This window comes from Scyliorhinus canicula, chromosome 10 (assembly GCF_902713615.1).
Source record: "Scyliorhinus canicula chromosome 10, sScyCan1.1, whole genome shotgun sequence".
NCBI classification, from domain to species: domain Eukaryota; kingdom Metazoa; phylum Chordata; class Chondrichthyes; order Carcharhiniformes; family Scyliorhinidae; genus Scyliorhinus; species Scyliorhinus canicula.
In genome coordinates, this window is record NC_052155.1 from 90,838,955 (window position 1) to 90,863,117 (window position 24,163).

The 24,163-nt window shown below is 46.3% G+C and overlaps 1 protein-coding gene across 1 annotated transcript in view; it reads right to left on the bottom strand.

Moving 5' to 3' along the window:
* st18 (ST18 C2H2C-type zinc finger transcription factor) overlaps positions 1-24,163 on the bottom strand; it is a 458,310-nt gene that overhangs the window by 189,714 nt on the left and 244,433 nt on the right. Inside the window, exon 5 of the mRNA XM_038809340.1 lies at positions 6,637-6,667. Within this exon, the coding sequence (XP_038665268.1) occupies positions 6,637-6,667 (31 nt within the window). The remainder of the gene's footprint in view (positions 1-6,636; positions 6,668-24,163) is intronic.

Genomic DNA, 24,163 nt, shown 5'->3' on the forward strand with positions numbered 1-24,163 from the left:
AGGTAGGATGAGGGGATACTTGTTTCCCAGTTTTATCGGGCTATTATTAGTAAAAGAGCCTAATTTGGGGTTCTTAGGAGGAGAGCCACCTTTTGTGCATTGCTCAGCACATCCCGTCACCGGAAGTTAAGCTCCAGACTAAGTTAAGTAAAAAGGAGCAGAGCGGCAACCCGACAGTGATTGTCACTCTAAGGATGATTTGGGCGCAGGATTGTGCTTGGAAATAATCTGGGAAACAATGGTAGGGAGAAGCTATTTGTCTGGATTTCCATCACCCCATCTCTCTTCACCCAAGTATCACTGTACCATCATCCCAGTCACACAGCTACAATGATTTAAAATGAATACTTCATCCCCAAAGTTAAATAAGACATTCAAACTTTAACTTAAAAAATGCATTGTATTTTAAAGTTCACCTTTCAAATTAAAGCTTTTTTACATTAGATCAAATCAATTAGAAAATATAAATATTTTAAAAATTAACATGGAAAATGTATTGTTTAAAAGTTGTTTGTCTAGTCATGAAACAACAGAATTAAATAACAGGCTTCAGCGGTGGAATGAAATATCTAGATCTACTGAGCACATACAGAGAGAGATGAAGCCGTACATTGAAGGAAGAGGATGGCTCTATTTGGAAGACCCTATCTACCTACCTATAGTATTCAGGGACTACAATCCTGGGCACGATTCTCCGACCCCCACGCCGGGTGGGAGAATCACGGGAGTGCCGGGCGATTCACGCCACGCCACCCTGGCACCCGCACGCGATTCTCCCCCCCCCCCAAAAGCGGCGTGTTGCGTTTTACGACAGGCCGCTCGGAGAATTGCCGCTCGCCGTTTCTAACGGTTGAGCGGCGATTCTCTGGCCCAAATGGGCCGAGCGGCCTGCCTAATCCGACCGGTTCACGCCGGCGCCAACCACACCTGGTCGCTGCCAGCGTGAACAGCGCGTGACCACTGCGTGTTTTGCCTGTGGGGTGGGGGGGGAGAGAGCGAGGATCGAGCACCAAGGGGGTGCTCAGGAGGGGTCTGGCCCGCGATTGGTGCCCACCGACACCTGTGTCTAAAAGACACACTCTTTTCCCTCCGCCGCCCAGCAAGATCAATGCTCCAATCTTGCGGGGCACCCGCGGGGAGGGCGGCAACCACGCATGCGCGGGTTGGTGCCGGCCAACCTGCGCATGCGCGGGTGAAGTCATTTAGGCGCCGCCGGCCGCGTCATTCAGCCGGCGCCGCTTTGACGTGGGCGCCAAGGCCCGGTGCGCGAAATTGATGCGCCGCTGCTCCTAGCCCCCTGGGGGGGTGGGAGAATAGGGGGCGAGGAGCGGCCTCCGATGCCGGAGTGAAACACTCCGGTTTTCACTCCGGCGTCGGCACTTTATCTCCTTTTGGGAGAATTGCGCGCCCTAACTCCCCAGGAGGAACATCTACTTTTCAGCAAGGACGTGATGACCGAACTGAGTCACCTCCTACAACTGGACCTGGAAATGCACAGCAGGGCGACGACAAAGCTGCCAGTAACTGAAAATCAACATCCCTCTCAATTTCTATGCTTCAGGACGCTTTCAAGCTGGGATCGCTGACATTGCCAATATTTTTCAGTTCACCATGCCTTGGTGCATCAGGATCTGTATAACACGAAAAAGGCTACATTCCACGATGAAGATGACAAACCAATAAATCACCCTCAGGGGAGTGTGAAGGGAGAGACATTTCCTATCATCTAGACACCCATCAAAACTTGTAACTGTAACTTGTAACTAACATTAAAAATGCAAACTACTGGATATTGGAGCAGTACCTACCACAGACGACCCGCTCACAGTGTGTCTGTGTATGTGCGCGGATATGCATTTCCTAATGACTATGTGAGAGCCAAATGCTTGATGTCATCTTTTTATTATTTTTCTAGAATTAGTGGTTAATAAATTGCTGTTTATTTGACTCAAGGAAAGTTTGTTTGATTAACTCCTTATTGCTCACAGCTTAAATAGTGAAATACATCCTGATTTGGAAAAGGCATATCCTCGTGGAAAAGAACCCTTAACCTTTGTTGCAGCCAACTAAGGAGGTTGAATAAAGGGGAACCGGTACACCCCTTCTCACCTGGCCATACCACCTGTCATCAGTGTAACCACCACCATTTTGACAGGCTTCTCTGAACTATCATCCTAGGCAGCTGCCTGAAGTTAATGTAGGGATACAAAGTGGATCCTATGATATAAATAGGACCCAGTGCTATTTTAACACCTTAACTGGGTACAGCATGCACCACATAATATCAACTTGGTATCAATTGGTAGTTCAACCAAAACAGAGCACAAAGAGATGTCCTCAGTTAGTTTTATGCAACCAGATAGAACAGCAATGTTCCTCTGAGTTCCCTAAAAATAATTTAAGCCGCTGTCACACTGGATATGGCCTGTCCTGAGAACTAATGTTTCATCACCCCCCAATCTAACTTTTTCAAGTTCAGCGATAGGTTGGGCTGCCCAGTATAGTTTAATTCATAGTGAGCGAACTGATCACATCCATGATCTCCATGTTAGCCACTGTCTGGTAATTCTTATTGGAATTTGTGTGTGTGAGAGCATGTGCATGTGTGTGTGCATGCGTGTGTAATGCGGGTAATTGTGGTGATCAATTGAGAAGTTGCAACCATGTCAACCACTCACCCACACCGTTCATGAAGGAATTGTAAGTTGTCAGAAAATATAAACTCTATTTAATTATATTTAAACATATACAGCTGGGTTTTTCAACCGTGCCTGCCACAAGATCGCTACGGACGGGATGGGGACCATGTAGAGGCTCATTGACCTCGGGTGGGACTTTCCAGATGCGCGCGGCCGAAAGATCCCGCCCATAAAATCCACAGAATCCCTACAGTGCAGAAGGGTGCTATACGGCTAGAGCCTGCACTGCTCCTCTGAAAGAGCACCCTAACTAGGCCCACACCTCACTCTATCCCTGTAACCCATCCACTTGTACATTCTTGGACACTAAGGGGCAATTTTATCATGGTCAATCTACCTAACCTGTATTTTTGGACAAATGAAATAATTATTGACTGTTTATCATTAAAAATTAGGGATAGATTCACCCAGCCATATCTTGAAGGTGGGATTTTACAGCCTTCCCAGAAGACAACCCTCAGCGACGTGTTTCCCGGCGGAACCCGCTAGCACAATAGGTGAACCACACAAAATGCCGATGACCAATGGCGAGCTGCCCCTGTCGCTGGAAAACACACCGCGGCGGGCATGGGGCTTACAACTCTGTCTCCAAGTGTTTGTTTCTCAAATTTTATTTTCAAGTGCCATCATTCAGGTATTAATGTGAACAAAACTACTGCAAACAATTATATGGTCATGTCATTCATGATATAATTGACATGGTTTAGAAAATAATATTGGTACAATACTTGTTATATTTCTTATTTGTCCACAAAAATCTCATTATATTGTCAAATCTCAGTATATTTTAACAGAAATAATGCTTATTTTCTTTAAAAGAAATTCATTACACACGCTTTTAAAATTTGTGGTTGGAACGTTCAACTTCAATGGTGGCATAAAACTCAGGTTATCTGTTCAGCAGGTTGTTATATTCTCTGCCTGCTTTAGCTTTCCATTGTTTTCTGAGGTACAGTTCCACAGATGTCAACCTCCCTCTCGTGTCTTTCTCCAGTTGGTATTTGAGCCCAGACAGTAAATGTCAAGGGACTTTTGACCATAGGATGTCAAAACCAAGCCCAATCTTCTCCCTCAGCATCACCGTGTACATGAAAACAGGCACTCCAACCAGAACCATTGGACAGTAGATGTGAGTGAAAGCCTGAGTTAAATGTTTCACCTTTGCTCAGGGTCAAAAGTCAAACTTTCTCGTCTCTTTTGCATTCAGTTAGCCCAGCATAGACCTTGGGTATCAATCTTTGGTCTTGATATTTCAGCATCATTTTTGGGCATAACCTTTACCGGTTGAACCAGCAATGCAACCCCCTGCTCAGGGATTTTGTTATATTTCCAACTATATGTGGACTAAAGATGAAAATTTGCTGACTTATATGTTGCTGATGAATCTTCCCATCACAGTATTTTCAGTTGTATTATACATGAAGAGGACATTTTATTATCTTTAGCCGCAAATGGACACTTAAGAATTGCACAGTTTAAAAACTGAAAACTCAACCCGTATTAAATCTTTGCCAGTAGTCTTCTTGTCCATCATCATTGGAACAGGTGTATTGTCCAATTATTTAGAATCCAGATCTACTGCCTTGCAAACAGAAATACCAACAAAGGGTTAGATTTTAATCCTCAGGGCAGGTAGTGGGAGAGAGGAAGATTCCTGGCTCAGCCTGCCCACCTCAAGTGAAGGTTCCTACAATAATGCGGTTTTCATTGTGGGGCGTGTGATCTGGAATTGGAAGCAGGCTGTTTTAAAGGCTGGCTCATGCTGTCGGACTGTGTCCAGTTAAAATAAAAACACACAGGCTCTCCAACCCTCACCCCTTATTCTTCCAGGTGCTCCACATTCCACATTCGTGCACCTCATGTCCCACACCCCATATGGCCGCTCATGCCCCAAGCCAATCTACATTCCCCCAAATAATAACCCTGTGGCGTCTCATGCCCTCATGCCAAGGTATGCCCTGCCCACACCCCCAAAATGGCCCCAAATGACCCCGTGCAGTAGTGTGCCCCAAACAACTCCTATACCTCCCATGCCAAGATCTGTCCCCTTCCCAACTCCTATCACCCCTCATGCATACCATGCTAAAGTATGTCTCCTTAAAAACCCCTATGGTCACTAATGCCACCCATGCAAACTTATGGTACTTCAAAGCACGGGCAGTGCATAGAAACAATGAATACTATAGTGACAGTAGGATGTGTTATAATAGCTTTACAAAGTAACTTATTGACAACTTTTCACTTTCTGGAAAAAATATTTTACTACCACCCAATGAAGGTATAAATCATCCAAACACTTTGAAGTGTCAATAGCAAAAACGAAAAGAACTTGAAACGTATTCATTTTTGTGTGGAAAAAATTGTCAACAAAGAGCAGAGGGCAAGAGCTGTCAATAATGTTTTCCCTGGAGTTTCTGTGTTTTAGTACTCTGATAGATGTTTGAGTTCTAAGCCAAGAATACACAATGAGGCTTGGTTGAGAGCCCAGAAATCTATTAGGTGGTTGAAACAGCTGAGCCCCAGGGAAATCATTGCTTGATTGATAGCTCTGGCTCTCTGATTGATACTTCTACACAATATCTAGGCATTTGGGCATGGAAGTGACATAGCTTGGCATGGGGAGCATGGACAATTTTGGTGGAATACCTTGGTATGGAGCATGAGAGACCATAGGGGATTGGTGGGAGCTATACCTTTGCATGTGGGCATGAGGGGCCATAGGGCTTGCTTGGGGGGGGGGGGGGGGTGGTATATACCCTGGCACTATGGGGGTGAGGGGCCATAATGAGTGGAGGGCATACATTGGTACTGAGGCATGGGTGGGAAGACGTGCATTGGCATGGGGGCATGGCAGGCTATAAGGGGTGGGTGGGAGGCATACCTTGGCATGGAGGCAAGAAGGATAATTGTGGTGTTTGGGGTAATACCTTGGCAATGGGCAATGAGGGGCCATAATGAATTGGTGGTGGCACACACTGGCCTCGAGGGAACAGTGAGTCGGGTGGGAGGCACACCTTGGCATGAGGCATGAGAGGATATAGAGGTTGTTTGGGGGCATATCTTTGAATGGGCAGTATGAAGGGCCATAGTAGTGGGGGGGGGGGGGGGATGGGTCAAACCTTGGCATGGTGGGGGGAGGGCACCAAGTTTCTTTGTAAGGCCGGCCTGGGTCAATGAAAATTGCAGAGGACAAGGACATACCTATTCCCACAATGGTGATGGCCATATCAGTGGTGCAGGGAGCGGGCTCATGATCCGAACCTGCCAGCACTTATAAAAGGCCCTCCTGAAAATCAAAAACTCAGGAATCAGGTCGGAATTCCTGGAATAAGATCCGCCCATCATTTTTAAAGGGCCCTTGGATCATTCTGACTGGCTGAAAATCCAGCCAATGTGCTTTTGTGACAAAGCATCTAAATCTCGGCCTTTTGGCTACGATCGAGCGCAGATTGAGCCTTTTGGCTCAGATCTGGTATGTCTCCTTTATGGGGACCATGAATTGGATTAAATTTGAATTGTTTTTTGGAGCAGGCAAGGAGCTGGATTAGGGGTTCGCCTCTGTCCACACTCTGAGCCCTGGCTTTGTAACTCAGATAAAGTAATTAAAAAAAAATTGAAAAAAACAAAGCCTCTTCTGCCATTTACTATCCAATCTTTCGTATCAACCTCTGTATTCAGAAACAAAACAGTACTGCTAATTACTCAAACCTTCCTTATCCTGGAATAGTAATGATCACTTGCTGAAGTGTTACTGCCAATTGTAATTGAGCTTCATTGTTTACCTATACATTCACTTTCTTGCCTGTAATTTATTAGGAGACATATTTTGGAAGCTTTCCAATCAAATTATTAAAATCCCACAATGTATCCCAGCAATCAATCAATAACTCTGATGATGTCAAATGGCAATGGAGTATATGACCCATAGCTTCCTTACCTCAACTCCTGTGCCACAGGCTCCACTGGAACTGTCAACAGAGGGAACATGAGAATAAAAACATGTAAGTTTACATTTCCACTACAAGAGCTTTTGCTGTTTGCACCTGTCTCCCTGTGATGACTCCAGCTGTAGTGTCAAAACCACAGTTGAGCTTAAGTTCACAGCAATGTTAATAGTTAAGTCACTGGAAGTTCATTTTGACTGGGAACATTGCATTTGTTGTATACATTCGATTCTAAGTGATATAATATACAGCAGTTCTAGTTTTTTTGTCACTGATACCAGTTTGAGGTCTCGTCGCAACTTTGCCAAAGCTTTACAGGCTATGCTAGATAAAGCACCCCTTTATTGGCTAGTGCAGGGTTGGCTAAATTAATATTTATCGTTCATTTTAAAGAATTTCTGGACAGCCTGCCCTGGCTTTTTAGCCATCTTAGCATTATATATGCAATGGTACACGTCTTATATCTGCACAAAAGACTTACCACTTGTAAATTACACCGTGCAAAAATGGCATTAGAATGTTCAACGCACTTGCTTTTTTAGAAGAATAAATCTATTTTCATAAGAATATTTTAAATATTTGTAAGTGTTATCATTCATTTTAATTTCTAGGGTTTGTTGTTTTCGTTTTCATATTTAATATGTTAAAGAAGTAAGAAAGAAAAGGAATGGATTTGGACATCAGCTGATGGCACTGATCTACCTGAAACAGGTTTTGCCTTAAATAATTAAATAAATACTTGCATTTATATAGCCCCTTCCATTTGCCCAAAGTGCCTCACAGTCCTTAGGTCACTCCCAACTGTCAGTCATGGCAGCAGTTAGCACACAGCAGGATCCCACACACAGCACAGGAATTAATAATCCATTGATCTGTTTTTGAAGGTGTTACTTGGCGGGGGGGGGGGGGGGGGAAATGTTGGCTGAGACATCTTTATCAAAAACTCATGGGCTGAATTTTGTAGGAGAGGGGGAACTGCCTGGCTCCATCACCTGCTCCCCCTAAATGGACTGACTTTTAAAATCTGATTGGCTGGCAGCTCTAGCAAACCAGCAGAGCCAGAACCCAGCAGTGGGGTGCTGCTGGGACTGCAAGGAGGCTGCGGGATGAGGATCATGTTGACCAGAGGCTGGTAAATCTTGGCTATTTAGGGCAGGGAGGGATCGAGTAGCCTAAGGAAGGGGAAAGGGAGGGACAGGTTATGGGCTAGTAGGGAAGGTCAGGTTGCTGCCAATGCACCCTGATTGATGAGACCCCAACCTTCCCATCTTTTCCACAGAAACTGTTTTGAAAATGGCCTTCTCTCTCTCAAGACCACAAGAAACTTCAGAGAGTCGTGAACACAGCCCAGTCCATCACACAAACTTGCCTCCCATCCATTGATTCTACACATCCTGCTGCATTCAGGAAAGCGGGCAGCGTAATCAAAGACCCCTCCCACCCGGCTTACTCACTCTCCCAACTTTTTCCATCGGGCAGGAGATACAAAAGTCTGAGAACATGCACGAACAAATTCAAAAACAGTTACTTCCCCATTGTTACCTGACTCCTAAGCGAACCTCTTACGGACTGACCTAATTAATATTACCCTCCTATATGCTTCACCCGATGCCGGTGTCTATGTATTTACATTGTGTACCTTGTGTTGCCCTATTATGTATTTTTGGTTTCTTTTATTTTATTTTCATGTACCAAATGATTTGTTTGAGCTGCAAGAAGAAAAATACTTTTCACTGAACCTCGGTACACGTGACAATAAACAAATCCAATCAGCTGCTTGCGACTGCCCAGTGTTCAATGGCATTGGAGGTGGATTGAGGCCTTTAATTGTCCCTTATTTGGACAGTTAAGGGCCTTAGTTGGCCTAAGGGCGGGTGAACTAATAGACATCTTACCCATCTCCCTCCCTGGTATTATGATAATAATAGTAATAATAATCTTTGTTATTGTCACAAGTAGGCTTACATTAACACTGAATGAAGTTACTGTGAAAATCCCCCAGTTGCCATACTCTGGCGTCTGTTCAGGTACACAGAGGAAGAATTCAGAATGTCCAATTCACCTAATAAGCATGTCTTTCGGGACTTGTGGGACGAAATCGGAGCACATGGAGGTATCCCACGCAGACACGGGGAGAACGTGCAGACTCCGCATAGCTGCCGCTGTAAAGCAACAGTGCTAACCACTGTGTTACTGTGCCGCCTATGGGGAATAGATTAGGTGTCGGCTTGGTACACCCCATATTTTATGTGGTCCCTGCTGAAAACATACCTGGTTGGGGCGGGCATTAAATCCAGTCCCATGAGATCTTTAACATTTTCTGAAAGTCAGAAATGTCTCATCTGAAAGACAGTCATCCTGACAATATAGCATTCTGTCAGAACTGCACTGATATATCAGCAAAAGTTACATACGTAAATCCTGTAACAGGGCTTAAATAATACAACATTCTAATCCAAGTGTATGACAGCTAGCTTCACTGAATCGAGCTGAAAGTTTTTTTTTAACTGAGCTACTCTTTGATCTGAATTCCTTCAGTGTAATATTGGGAAGTAGGTCATTTCTAGTGCTGACCCATTCTGAAAAATACTCCTCCACCGCCCCCGCCCCCAATCCCCTCCCTGCCATTTAAAAGCTACTCCAAATTCTTAGGGCGGGATTCTCCAACCCTCCGCCGGGTCGGAGAATCGTCGGGGGCCGGCGTGAATCCTGCCCCGCCGCTGCCAGCCGAATTCTCCGGCGCTGGTTTTTTGGCGGGGACGGGGATCGTGCCGGTCGGGGGCCATTGGCAGTGGCCCCCCCGGCGATTCTCCAGTCCCCGATGGTCCGAGTGGCTGTCCATTTTTGGCCAGTTCCACTGGCGTGAATTATACAAGGTCTGTACTGGCGGGACCTGGCTCTGAGAGCGGCCTGCGGAGTCCTCGGGAGGGCCCGGAGGGATCTGGCCCGGGGGGGGGGGGACACCCCACGGTGGCCTGGCCCGCGATCAGGGCCCACCGATCTCCGGGCGGGTCTGTGTTGTGGGGGCACTCTTTCCCTCTGCGCCGGCCTGTGTAAGGCTCCGCCATGGCCGAGGCGGAGAAGAAACTCCCTTCGCATGCACAGGAATCACGCCAGCGGTTCTGGGAACACGCTGGCGCTCCTGCGCATGCGCCAACTCCGCCGGCTGAAGGAGGCCCTTCAGCGCAGGTTGGCGCGGCGCCAATCACTCCAGCACCAGCCTAGCCCCCAAAGGTGCGGAGGATTCATCACCTTCCGGTTGGCCCGACGCCGGAGTGGTTCACGCCACTCTTTGGCGCCGGTACGGCCTGCCCGCCGGATACCGGAGAATCCCTCCCTTAATATTTAAAAAACAAATCTGTAATTGGTGTTACAATTTTTACAAATTAGTGGGGGAAACTGGCTAACAAACTTGAGATTAATACATGTTTTGGGTTCAAAAGGTACTTTTAATTATTGATTTTTTTGTAGTTATGTTCCAATTCTAAAAAGTTGACAAAAGATACAGTAAGTGGGAAAAAGGCAGCACATATTTATGTTCAAACCATATCAGTGCGAAGCAAACATGGGTTGATACGCTGAACACTGAAATGTTAGGTTACGAATAGAGATTACTCCAGCATTGCCACACAATATACAGCATCTGATGAGCCATGGCTGCAAATATGTGTTATGAAGTGATGGAAGAGGCAAAGAGAGGGTAAATGAGTTATTTTCTGGGTATCAGAAAAGATCAACATTTCCAACATTAAAAGAAAATCTGCCTTTCGTATATTGCGTAGGTAAAGAGTCCCATTTTCCATGCCTTTTGTAAAACAAACTAAATTAAGAAGGAAAACAAAGATTTCAGAAGAGTACCCCTAAAAAAGTATTGCCGACTTTACTATTTGCTTTCAAAATAAACCAATGAAGTTGAAACATTGGAGGCAACGACTTTGGACTCTGTAGTAAGTAAGCAAGTCCAATGGAGAACAGGCAAATTGGCATCAATCTATGTATTCAGATGGCACACCACTGAATAAAATTGCAGTTTTATGCTCTTATGTATTGTACTAATTGTTATACACCAGCAGAAATTATAATATTTTACCTCATGTTTCATGGTGGTTTATATGGGACAATCTATTTCATATATGGCTTGCACATGCAATGCTGTTTCCACTGCACAAAAGTAAATTGAACTAACATCAATGAGTGTATGCTTATTTTAAAATGAACATAATATATAACAGTAGTAATATTTTAAAATGTTCTGCCATATTTATTGTACTACAGATTTTGTGTTATTCAGTTCCTTGTGACTGAAAGGAGGGAAATTTTCAGAGTTCACATGACTCACGGACTGTTGGCCAAAAGTATTGGAAAATTGTGGGCATGCAACTAACAGTTTACCATCCAATAAGATCGATAAATGGATAATCTTGGGCCATATGCTGTTATATTTATAAATGTGTTAATAGTTTCTTAGATTCACACTCTGAAGTTGTGTAATGGATTAAAACATTAGATATCATTTGTGCAAAGTACATATATTATTGTATTGTTTGGTTGGAGTAGGTTCAATAACTTCAAAAGACTGTCAGTTGTAAACACTCTGGGCAGGAATCTCCGGTCTGCCAGCCGCGTTTTCCAGTGCAGCGTGCCCTCGCCTGCAGCCGGCCAATGGGGTTCCCCATTGTGGCCACCTTACACCATCAGGAAACCCGTGGGCGTAGGTGCACTGCCAGCTAACCAGAGGATCCCGCCGATGAAGAATTCCACTGTCTTACTTTATTGTAATATATTTACAGTTATGAGAATGCTCCCTTAAAGTAATTACTTTCTTTCTGTGTCATAAAGTAGCTGTTAATTCTTCCAAAATCTTCAGTTCTGTTCCTCTGGGTCCATGTAGTTTTTTGTAGGATGATGAAGAACCCTCTTACTTAACAATGGTCCAGCGTCTAAAATAATTGAGACTGCTACTCTAGTATCTAATTTAAAGTGTGCCCTGTGAACATCTACCAGGAAATCTGCACTCAATAGTTCCCGCTGAATTAGTTTTTTTTAAATTTAGTGTACCCAATCATTTTTTCCAATTAAGGGGCAATTTAGCATGGCCAATCCACCTAACCTGCACATCTTTGGGTTGTGGGGGCGAAACCCATGCAGACACGGGTAGAATGTGCAAACTCCACACGGACAGTGACCCAGGGCTGGGATTCGAACCCGGGTCCTCAACGCTGTAGGCAGCAATGCTAACCACCGTGCTACCGTGCTGCCCTCCCGCTGAATTTGTTAATCTCTCCCAAGAGGGTATCTCAATATCTTGTGAACTTCAACTTCATGGATTCTGTTTCCTTTCAAAACTTTTTCATTTTCAGTGTTCTGTGCATTTTTGCTAACTGTGACATACTGGCTGAAAACCATCTATTTGCACCAATGGCATTCAACGTCTTTGGTGGGACAATTCCTATGCCTCTGCCTTTCTCTTCCACACCATCAACAGCCAGTCATGGCTACCAATATTAACTGCTTTTCATGTCACATGTCTCTCCTTCTCTCAATGTTCTGGTTTTTTTTATGTTTACCAAATTCAACTGCATCTGTTACTTTGGAACTTGGGCTACTGGGTTGTCTTACTCTCCTCTGATGACCGATCCGTTCTGCCTCTGATCTCGGCTTGCCTAATTAATTGAACCACCCTTGTTAGTGTCAAGTCTTCTTGGGACTGCAAATTATCTGATACTCTGAAAATTATTGTGCTATGAATTATTTCCTCTTTCAGATTACCATACTCACAGCCTTCTGCTAACTGGTGCACATTAAAGTGTTAGTGCATTCCCCGTGTCTCTGGATATATTTATTGAGCCTTGTGTGTTCCACAGTGGTGCTCTTGTGGAGAGTGAATTATATGTCCATAGAACATACAGTACAGGAGGCCATTCGGCCCATCGAGTCTGTACCGACCCACTTAAGCCCTCACTTCCACCCTATCCCCGTAACCCAATAACTCCTCCGAACCTTTTTTGGTCACGAAGGGCAATTTATCATGGTCAATCCACCTAACCTGCACGTCTTTGGACTGTGGGAGGAAACCGGAGCACCCGGGAGAAACCCACGCAGACACGGGGAGAACGTGCAGATTCCGCACAGACAGTGACCCAGCAGGGAATCAAACCTGGGACCCTGGCGCTGTGAAGCCGCAGTGCTGATCACAAGGCATCAATGACTTTGGTCCAGCAGGAACAGAGCTGAAGGTTTGAGGAGAATTAACAACTACTTTTCTGAAAATAAATTTAGAGTTACCAATTTTTTTCCTCACAATTAAGGGCCAATTTAGTGTGGCCAATCCACCTAACCTGCACATCTTTGGGTTGTGGAAGTGAAACCCACGCAGACACGGGGAGAATGTGCAAACTCCACACGGACAATGATCCAGAGCCAGGATTCGAGCCCGGGTCCTCAGCGACGTAGGCAGCAGCGCTAACCTGGGGCTTTTCACAGTAACTTCATTTGAAGCCTACTCATGACAATAAGCGATTTTCATTTCATTTTCATTTCATTTCATGTGCTGTCCCTTAACAGCTACTTTAAAGCACAGAAGAAAAGTAACTACTGGAGTGCCTGTACCTTCATCCGATCCCCAGGGTAATCAGAATATTGTCCACACAGTGACCCATTGCATACAAAAATGTACAAACCTGCTCACAGTCTGGCTTTGCTGCAAGACCTGATGTGGTGCGAAATTGAGCGATTCACATACATACACCCATGTTGGCCATGCTTCATAGAGTCATAGAATTTACAGTGCAGAAGGCGGCCATTTGGCCCATCGAGTCTGCACCGGCTCTTGGAAAGAGCACCCTATGCAAGCCCACACCTCCACCCTATCCCCGTAACCCAGTCACCCCACTCCACCTTTTTGGACACTCAGGGCAATTTAGCATGGCCAATCCACCTAACCTGCACATCTTTGGACTGTGGGAAGAAACCTGAGTACCCGGAGGAAACCCACGCAGACACAGGGAGAACGTGCAGACAGTAACCCAAGCTGGGAATCGAACCTGGGACTATGGAGCTGTGAAGCAATTGTGCTAACCACTGTGCCACCGAGTTGTCAGCCTGCAAGATTCTAGAAACTCTCTGGTAGAGGGAGAGATTTTTCTATGACCAGTTTTTTACCACATGCGAGCATGTGTTATGTGTTATTGGGCTGGAGTAGTTTCAATAACTCCCGAAGACTGCGAGCTGCAAACACTCGAACATCATTGTGACATATTTACAGTTATGAGAACACTCCCTTGCTCTAACTTCTTTCCATGTTGTTTTCTCCTAGATTCTCAGATCGTTCAATTACATCACAGATTATTGTAGTTAACCCTTTATGGGATTTAGTCTAACATACTCTTTTATACAACAATACATTTGGCCTCAACAGAGGGTACTACCAAAATATTTTCATTTTAAGATTGTTCCTGTGGGGATAGTAGGAGCAGGTGTGCTGCCCTGGATCCATAGTACTCAAGATTAACCACGCCACTATTCTCGCTTCACCTCCCTTCTGGAAATTACTTTCAGGCCTTTGCCTTTTATGGGCAAGCTTCCAGTGGATATGCACCCGGCCACTGATAGCTTGCACAAATTACCTAAATGAGACCCAAGGCCCAGTTTCATCTCAGCTGCATGTCTCCAGTTGGGGCTTACATTACCCATGTCAGGCCCTAAAATTGGCCTCAATGAATTTCTACCTCTTTATATATTATCATTATAGGAAAATGTTGGCATCAAGAAATTTCGCAATCTGCACACTTAGATATTTGGTGAATATTTTGAAACCAGGGCTATATTCTTAAGTGATTTAAGAAATGTGGCTTTAGATGAAACGGAAAGAGAAACACACACCCTCTTTCCCACATTAAATACAAACATTCAACAAGGTTTTGTTCCTGGCAAGGAGTTTTGCTCATTGTGAGCAAAGGTGGAAGAAGGACATTTTGAGAGAATCAAAATTGATTTTCAAAAGATAAGTCATGTATAGCAAACCAAATTGAATTTCTTGAGGAAATAATTCAAGTAGTAGGCAGGTTAATATCAATGGTTTTGCATAAGAGGCTGTTAGCTAAAATTAAATTTCATGGAATCAAAGAAAAGTTATTGATTTAGTTAAGTGATTAGTTTGACCAGAGAAGAGAGAGTAGCGACGGTGGGTGTGTACTTGATTAATATCACACAAAAAGTTATGCTGGGGCCTCAGCTATTCATTTTATACATTAATTACAAGATAACACAATAAAGAACCATCTATCCAGGTTTGCTAGTGACACCAAGTAAATAATGTAGACAGAAGCATGAAATAACAAAGAGACATTGATAGATAAAATGTATGGTAAAAATGTGGCAGATGGATTTCAAGGTGAGTATATGTGAGGTAATCTATTTTGGACCAAAGAAAGAGAGATACGAGCAATACTTAAATGGTGAAAAGTTATGAGTAGAAGTCGAAAGAGATTTAGGTGTCTATGTATAGAGAACACTAAAATATTGTGGTTGAGTACAAAATGAAAAGACTAATGGAATGTTAGTATTTATAACAGGAGGGTTAATAAATGAAAATGAACGGCAATGTATATAATTTTGAAAATACCAATAAAAGGATTTAAAAAAAAATAACAGGAGGGTTAGTATATGAAACGAGGAGAAGATTTTGGTCTAGCTTTTGACAGCTGTGGTTAGAACACATGCAGAGTGCCGTGATTCAACTAAATAAAGTTCAGAGACTACTTCTGAACTTGTTTAGCGGGGTGCTTCTCAGCAGCTGCAGCACCAGGAAACACCCCAACATTCAACGGCACTTTGCCATTTTTTTGGGCATCGGTGAGTCCCCTCTCTGAGACATTTCCTTCACTGAAGAGCTCAGCTCACCAGTTTAGGAAGAATATTTGCGGACTGGGTGCCATTGTTAAAGGTAGCCCCGAACTTTTGACCCCCTCATCATGGCCTCTGGACCTCTCCCCCCCAACTTCATCCAACCTGTCGGGTCCTCAAGCACCCCTTCACCCCACCTGGGCCGATGCCTGGCATGGGCAACCTGACACCTGCGCACTTTGGCACTGCCCGCTTGCACCATGACAGTGCCCTTTCCAGCCTGACAGTGCAACCTGGGAACCCATGAAGTGCCAGAGCACTGCCAGGGATCCCGGTTAGCCGAGCCAAGGTGACAGGCTGACAGTATCAAGGTATCCAGGTGCCAGTGGGAGTGCCAGATTACCACCCTGCCAAAGCCTGACCACCGGGGTCCTCTAAAGGCCTAATGGCTCATTGAAATATACTGATCTGGATCTCACCCGGTGAGAGCGAGATCCAGATCGTGACGTCTCGTGAAGTTCAGTTGAATCTCGCGAGACGTCTCAAGCATCGCAAATCTTGCAAAAGGCCTCTCGTGAGATTCAATGGCTTTGTCGTGACTCCACGAGAGGCAGGATGAGACTGATAAATCGTGCCCCTAAAGAACTGTGCACAGTTCTGGACACTGCACCTTACAAAAGATAGAACAGCCTCAGAAAAGAGTGTCACGCAGATTCATCAAAATGTTACCAGGGATCCAAAGGTTAGATTATGAGATGAGATGATCTAAACCAGGCTTGCATTCCCTGGACTATGAAAGGTCATGAGGTGACGTGATTGTGCTTTTTATGATTTCAGCTTCAGTTTAGGAATTTAGGAGCATAGGGAATAGGAGCAGGAGTAGGTCTCTCTGCCCCTCAAGTCTGCTCTTTCATTCAACTAGATTATGGCTGATCTTCTACCACAATGTCATTGTCCTGCAGTATCTCCATATCCCTGAAGAGCTTAATATCAAAATAAATTGTCATTTTCCGTCTTAAACATGTTTAAAGACTGAGCCTCCACAGCCCCCTTGGGGTAGAGAATTACAAACATTCACCACTCTCTGAGTGAAAAGAAATGTTCCTCATCTCAGTCCTAAATGGCCTACTCCTTATTCTGAGAATATGTCCACGTTATAATTCATTGCCACGTTCTTTCCACTCACTTAGCCTGTCTAAATATCTTTGGAGCCTCTTTACATCCTCCTCACAACTTACATTCCCACCTTGTTTTGTGTCATCAGCAAATTTGGAAATATCAGAATTGATCCCCACATTCAAGTCATTGATTTGGTTTGTGAATAGCTCAGGCCCTAGAATTGATCCTGTTGGTATCCTACTAGTCACAGACAGTGAAGCTGAGAATAACCCAGTTATTCCTACTCTCTGCTCTCTGTTCATTAACCAGCTCTCAATCCATGCGAGTTTCATACTCCCAATCCCATGTGCTCTCCATTTGTGTTGTGCGTGCAACTTTATCAGCAGCCTTCTGAAAATGCAAATACGCCGCATCGACTGGTTCCCCCGGTCTATTCTGCTAGTGTCATCCTCAAAGAACTCCAAAAGGTTTGCCAAATGTCATTTCCCTTTCATAAATCCAAGTTGACTCGCCCAATGCGATCATTATTTTCTAAGGCCTCAATTTTATGTTCCTCCCGTTGGGCGGGAAAGCCTGTTTTGAGGTGAGGGATGGAGCCTGAAATTACACAGAGGGGATTCCCAGCAGGATTCCGCCCGTCCCTTTCTGGAAGCCATTTAATGGTGGAGCAGTGAAGGCTTTTTTGGGAGAAGCTCATCTTTGCCCTAATTCAGGCCCTTAAGTGGGCACTTTGGGACCTTTTCCCGCTGAGCCTCAATTTTTAGATTGGCGAGTGGAAAATTTTAAATCCTAGGGAGGTGGGAGGTGCACTTCCATCAGAAGCCACCTTCTAATGGTGGGCATACTCCAGTGCCAGCAGGAAGATGCTGACTCTCCAGAGGGTCGAGGCTGAGTCCCCACCGTCCAAAGCATTCAAGCCTGGGTGTGCTGTTATTACATCCTTTATAACAGACTCTAACATTTTCCTTTCGACTGATGTTCGGCTGAGAAGTTTGTTGTTTCCTGTTTTCTCTTTCCCTCATTTCTTAAATAAATACTGGGTTACAGTTACCAACTTCCCATCTGCTGGAACCATGCTAGAATCCATAGAATTTTGGAAGATGATCACCAATACATTCATGGGGCTGGACTCTCTGGCTCGCCAGCCACGTTTTCAGGCACAATGAACCATAGATTATCATAGAATCGACAGTGCAGAAGGCATCGGGATTCTCAGTTCCGCAGCCGGCCAATGGGGTTTCCCAGCATAGCCACCTCATGCCATCAGGAAAGCTGTGCGCGTGGGTGTGCTGTCGGTGGACCAGAGGATTCCGTCAACAGAGAATTCTGCCAGCTATCTCCACAGCCAGCTCTTTCAAAACTCTGGGATGTAGATCATTGGGTCCAAGGAATATATCAACTTTCAGTCCCATTATCTTTCCAGTACTACTTTTTGTATTCATGCTGATCTCTTTCAATTTTTCATGTGGACTAATCCTTGGTCCTCTAGGATTTTTGGGAAGTTACTGTGAAAAACCCCTAGTCGCCACATTCTGGAGCCTGTTTGGGGAGGCCGGTACGGGAATTGAACCATGCTGCTGGCCTGCCTTAGTCTGCTTTAAAAGCCAGCTCTTTAGCCCTGTGCTAAACCAAAGGGTGAGATTATCCGTTTGGGCGACTAAGGGCTGGATTCTCCGTGTCAGCAGCGAAGTGCCGGCTGAAACGAAGGATTCACGGGCGATTTACGATGCCAAAATCAGGTCCAAACCTTCACTGAGTCCATGACTGGTAAGGGGCTAGCAACGGTGCTGGGTGAAACCCCCCCCCGCTCCCGCACCGAAAAGGGGCATGGAATGGCCAGGTTCCTGGCCGCGCATGTGCCTGCCAATGACACACATGGCGCTGGCATGCGCGGACCCGACTCGCCAAATGTAACCCCACAGGCCACCCTCTGGCCAACCCCACCAGTCCTCCCAACCCCCGCGGAAGCCTCCCCGGCCAGCGGCACGGATCACAGCCAGGGATGGCGGCACTGGACACAACCTGCAGCCGCCACGCAGGGTTTCCGACCGCTCAGACCACACGTCAACCATGCGGTTGGGAACTCGGCCCATCGGAGATGGAGCATCGTGGGAGGGCCTGCTGATGAAACGCCAACACCTTTGTAATGGCGTGCGGCGCGTGACGAGATGATGCCATTTAGGGGAGGCCGGAGAATCATGAACCGGCGTCAAACCGGCGCTGCACCCAGATTTGGTTGTCGGAGTGGATTCTCCGTCCATTCGCCGATTACGATATTGCCGTCATGCAACGGAGAATTCTGCCCCACATATTCCTGACGGAGGAGTATTGCTGCCAATTTACATTCCCCCGGGATTGTAACTCAGGAAGCAATTAAATATCCCTTGCCATACAAATTTGTGCATGGTGAGGAAAGCTAGGGATTCCCAAGGAAATCCCACTTTCGGGCCACCATTTTGAGTGGTAAGTGCATTTCAATCATTAAGTGCATTCCAATCACTTAAGCATGTGAGTTGATGTTTGTAAACTCTGGGGTTTTAGCTCTTAGAGTCACTCATCCATGAAGGGGAATGAATGAATCAAGGCTGCACCTCATTGGTGGAAGCTATCAATCAAAGCCCACTACGTGGAATCAATGAATAGTTTTTCAGCAAATGGATCTGAGGGGTTTAAACACAGATCATTGTTTTTCTCCTTTCAAGAATGGACAACTGGAGCTTCCAGGTAAGTGTTACAGGCGTAACTGTTTTCACTGCTCCAGTTTGGACTGCTCTCTTGCTTTCAGACAGGGGTATTTGTGGGAGGTTCCTGTTAGTCAGGGAGTCTCTGTGTCGGGTTCCTTTAGGGGCCAAGCCCTAACATTGAGGGGCTAGGCCCGCGCCGGAGTGGTTGGCGTTCCGCCAGCTGGCGTGGAAGGCCTTTGGCGCCACACAACCAGGGCCAAAGGGACTTCGCCGGCCAGCGGAGGTCCGCACGTGCGCCGGAGCGTCAGCGGCTGCGGACGTCATCCCCGTGCATGCGCAGGGGAGGGGGTCACTTCCACCTCCGCCATGGTGAAGGCTATGGCAAAGGCAGAAGGAAAAGAGTGCCCCCACAGCACTGGCCCGATTGCGGGCCAGGCCACCGTGGGGGCACCCCTCGGGGCCAGATCACCCCGTCCCCCCACCCCCCCCCCCCCCCCCCCCCCCAGGACCCTGCCGGGCCGTCTGCGCCCGCCGGTAAGGTAGGTGGTTGATCGACGCCGGCAGGCGAGGCATGACAGTGGCGGGACTTCGGCCCATTGCGGCCCGGAGAATCGCCAGTAGGGGGGGGCCCGCCAACCGGCGCGGCGCGATTCCCGCCCCCGCCGAATCTCCGGTGCCGGAGAATTTGGGACACAGCGGTGGCGGGATTGACACCGGCCCCCGGTAATTCTCCGACCCGGTGGGGGGGTCGGAGAATCCTGCCCCTGATTAGTTAGAGAGGACAGGTGTAATGATGAACCAAATTGGTCAAAGGATGGATTCCTAATTAAAGGTGCCCTCCCGGGGTCAGAGCAACTGAGCTGTACACCGATTCATGAGGCTTCAGTAATCACAGAAATTTAAAGAAAGACCAGGAAGGCTCCCCCACGCTCTCCTCCCAGGATTGTCACTCATACCGGAAGGTCCTGCAGTACAATTGTTGGGATCTGATCGTACCTTGATGACCACTGGCAATGTGTTCAGCTGGCCCACTGTGAAGGAGGACTTGGTGCAGGAAGCTGCAAATTTCAGCACTGACCTGTTGTGAAAGTCTGAGCCTCCTGAAGTACCAGTGCTCACCCATGCTAGTGACTTTGCCTTCTTCAAATTGGATCTCAATGCCCAACTCTGTTGACCGGTCTGTGATTGGGGAGAAGGCAGCTAGTGTTGCTGCTGGTGTCGCTTCTGCTGCTCTTCATCAAAGGTGCAAGGTCGACCTGCGTAAACTGCTCCCACGCCATAGTGAAGCAGAGATTAGGGAAGTGCTGGTTAAAGTGAATGAAATCCAAGACGGGTAAAATTACTTCCTACAAGTTGAAATCACTTGTTAATCAATGTAAGTAACAATTTAGAAGATTGTGAGGATCATCCTCTCACCGAGACAGGGCTGCAACTTTTCAGTTTCACTGTTTAAAGGCTTCCCAGCCTGTCAGTTTCACTGATGAAGCACTCTTGCTGTGCTCTCAATTGGTTGACCCTGGTGAATTCCACACGTGGCTGGAAAGCTGTGCACTGGCTGTCAAAGCAGACTCCTGGGTTAAATTCTCAGGTAATTACATCTTTGAATAATTCAATTACTTAATTGACAGCTCCATGGAGGCTCCCCGCTCACCTGCAAATACATCAGGGTTAAACCCAGAAGTAAGCAGGATTATACCACATCCCTAACTCTACCCCACTTTTTGAGTCTTTAATTCAAACCCCCCTGCCAGTCCGCCGCACTGCCACAACACCCACCCAACCCCACTTCCGCTTAGTCGTTATAATTCTGCCTGCGATACTCAGAATTCCTGGCTTGGAGAGGGTGAAATTGTAATAAACACCAAGGAGAACCAAGAGCCTGCAGGAAAAAACGGTTCAGCCAGGATTCCATCTCACTTAGGCTGTTTTCTTTAAAGTTTTATGACCATAAATATTTCTTCCATTTCAAAACAGGTTTGGGAATCTCAGATTAAACTCTCCCATAACTTCTGATGCAGGCAGCATGCAAATTTAGGGCGCGATCTAACGGCCACACCATTACTCGGGGGGGGACGTTGCAGGAAAATCTCGTGAGACCTCTCGGAGACCCCAGGCGAGCATTAGGTCTCCACAAACATGAGGCGGAACAACATTTGCGGGGGGGGGGGGGGGGGGGGGGGGGGTCTCCCCTGGGTGACTGGGCTCTGGGCAAGGTGGTACTCTGGCACCCTGATGCCACCTGGGCATCTTGGCAGTGCCACTGGGGCACACTGGCAGTGGCACCTGGGTGTCTTCCTGGCAAGGACACTGCCAGGCTGGTCGTGTCCAGGTGGCATTTTGCCTACAGATGGGGATCAGGCCCAGGGGTGCCCTGCTCTTATTAGGTGGGGTGTGGGGTACTTGATGACCCCCTTATAAGGGTATTTGGAGTTCCGGTGGACACATTGAGGGATCTTGAGTTCGGGGCACCATTCTCTTCCTGCACTGGTGAGGACTGGTGGGCATTCCGCACTGAGGCCCCGAAATAAAACAGAATCCAATTAGATAACGGGGTCTTCCTCAAAGAACAATACAGCACATAAATAGGGTCTTTGGCCCTCCAAGCCTGTGACCACTATGATGCCTGTCTAAACTAAAGTGGTCTGTACATCACCCCTCTGCAGTGCGATGTTGTGGTGGACACAGCAAACCGCCACGATTCGGAAAACCCTCTCAGCATCATACTGGAGGGCCAAAGTTGGTGGTCATTGGGGTGTGCACAAGATGGCTGCCTTGCAGGACGTGGCAATGGCGGTCCGTGACTGAACACAGGGATGGGGGTCACACCAGATACTTGTCTTGTTCCGCCATCACCCACCCACCTCCCCCAGCCCTGGCAGGGCCCACCCCACCCCAGCCAGCCCAGCCAATATCTGGCCCGGCAGCCCACGGTCCCGCCACCCTGTGTCTTACCTCTTCTCTCTTTCTCCCTAATCAGCCACAATGCCAGTTTCAGGATTTTTAAAAGCACAAGTGAACCGCGCCAACGGGAACTCAGCCCATTGGAAGCGGAGAATCGCAAAGGCCCCAGAGAATACCGGGTTAGGCCCGCTAATGACATGCAAATCATATTCAATGTAAACGGGTTCCGGAACGCATTGTTGCCGCTGTCGGGGTGATGGAGAATGACGTTTTGCCGTTAATTCGGGGCCTACCGCAATTTTGGCATCGGAACCTATTCTCTGCCGAATTATGTTTTGCGATTTCGGCATCAGCCAATTGAAGATCCCATCCATAACCTCACATTTGTCCGGATTAAATTCCATCTATCATTTCTCTGTCCAAGTCTCCACCCAACCTATGTCCGGCTGTATTCTCCGACAATCCTCTCCACTATCCGCAACTCTACTAATCTTTGTGTCCTCCGCAAACTTCCTAATTAGACCAGCTACATTCTCCTCCAAATCATTCGTATATACTACGAACAACTGATCCTTGCGGAACATCACTCGTCACAGCTTTCCATTCAGAAAAGCACCCTACCACCGCTACTCTCTGTCTTCTTTGACTTAGATAGTTCTTTACCCATCTCACCTCTTATCCAGTGTGACTCCACCTTTTATGCCAGTTTGCCATGAGGGTCCTTGTCAAAGGCTTTAGTGAAGTCTTCCCTCATTGCCCTTCCTTCATCGATCATCTTCGTCATTTTCTCAAAACACTTGATTGAGTTAGTGAGACACGACCTCCCTTTCACAAAACCTTGCTGGCCACCGCTAATAAGTTCAAATGTGAGTAAATCCTGTCTCTAAGAATCTTTTTGAATAATTTCCCTATCCTGACGTAAAGCTCGCCGGCCTATAATTTCCTGGATTATCCCTGCTACCATTCTGAAACAAACCAACAACATTGGCTATTCTCCAGTTCTCTGGGGCCTCACCTGTAGCCAATGAGGATATAAAGATTTCTGTCAAGGCCCCAGCAATTTCCTTCTTTGCCTCCCTCAGTATTCTGGGGTAGATCCCATCAGGTCCTGGGATTTATCTACCTTAATGCTTTTTAAGATGCCCTTTTTGATATCGACATGACCCTGAATGTCTACACAACCTTCCTTAGACTCATCATCCACCAAGTCCTTCTCTTCAATGAATACTGATGCAACATACTAATTTCCTCTGGCTCCACGCATAGATTCCCTCCTCTGTCCTTGAGTGGGCCAACCCTTTCCCTGGCTACCCTCTTGCTTTTTTATATACATATAAAATGCCTTGGAATTCTCCTTAGTCCTGTTTGCCAAGGATTTTTCATAACCCGTTTTAGCCCTCCTAACTCCTTGTTTAAGTTCCTTCCAACTTTCTTCTTATTCTTCAAGGGCTTCTCAGCCTTCTCGATCATACAAATTATTCCTTTTTTTGACTAGGCTCACAATCTCCCTCGTTATCCAAGGTTCCGGAAACTTGCCATTCTCATCCTTCATCTTCACAGGAACATGCCAGTTCTGAACTCCAATCAACTGACATTTGAAAGACTCCCACATGTCAGATGTTGATTTACCCTCAAACAGCATCCCAATCTAAATTCTTCAGTTCCTGCCTAATATTGTTGTAATTAGACTTCACCTGAAGACTACTCGTATCCTTGTCCACGAGTAGCTTAAAAGCTACAGAATTATGGTCACTGTTCCCGAAATGCTCCCCTACTGAAACATCGATCACCTGGCCGGGCTCTTTCCCCAATACTAGGTCAAGTACAGCTCCTTCCCTTGTTGGATTATTTACATATTTACATATTTACATATTGTTTCATGAAACTCTCTATTATAATAATAATCTTTATTGTCACAATTAGGCTTACATTAAAACTGCAATGACGTTACTGCGAAAATCCCCTAGTGGCC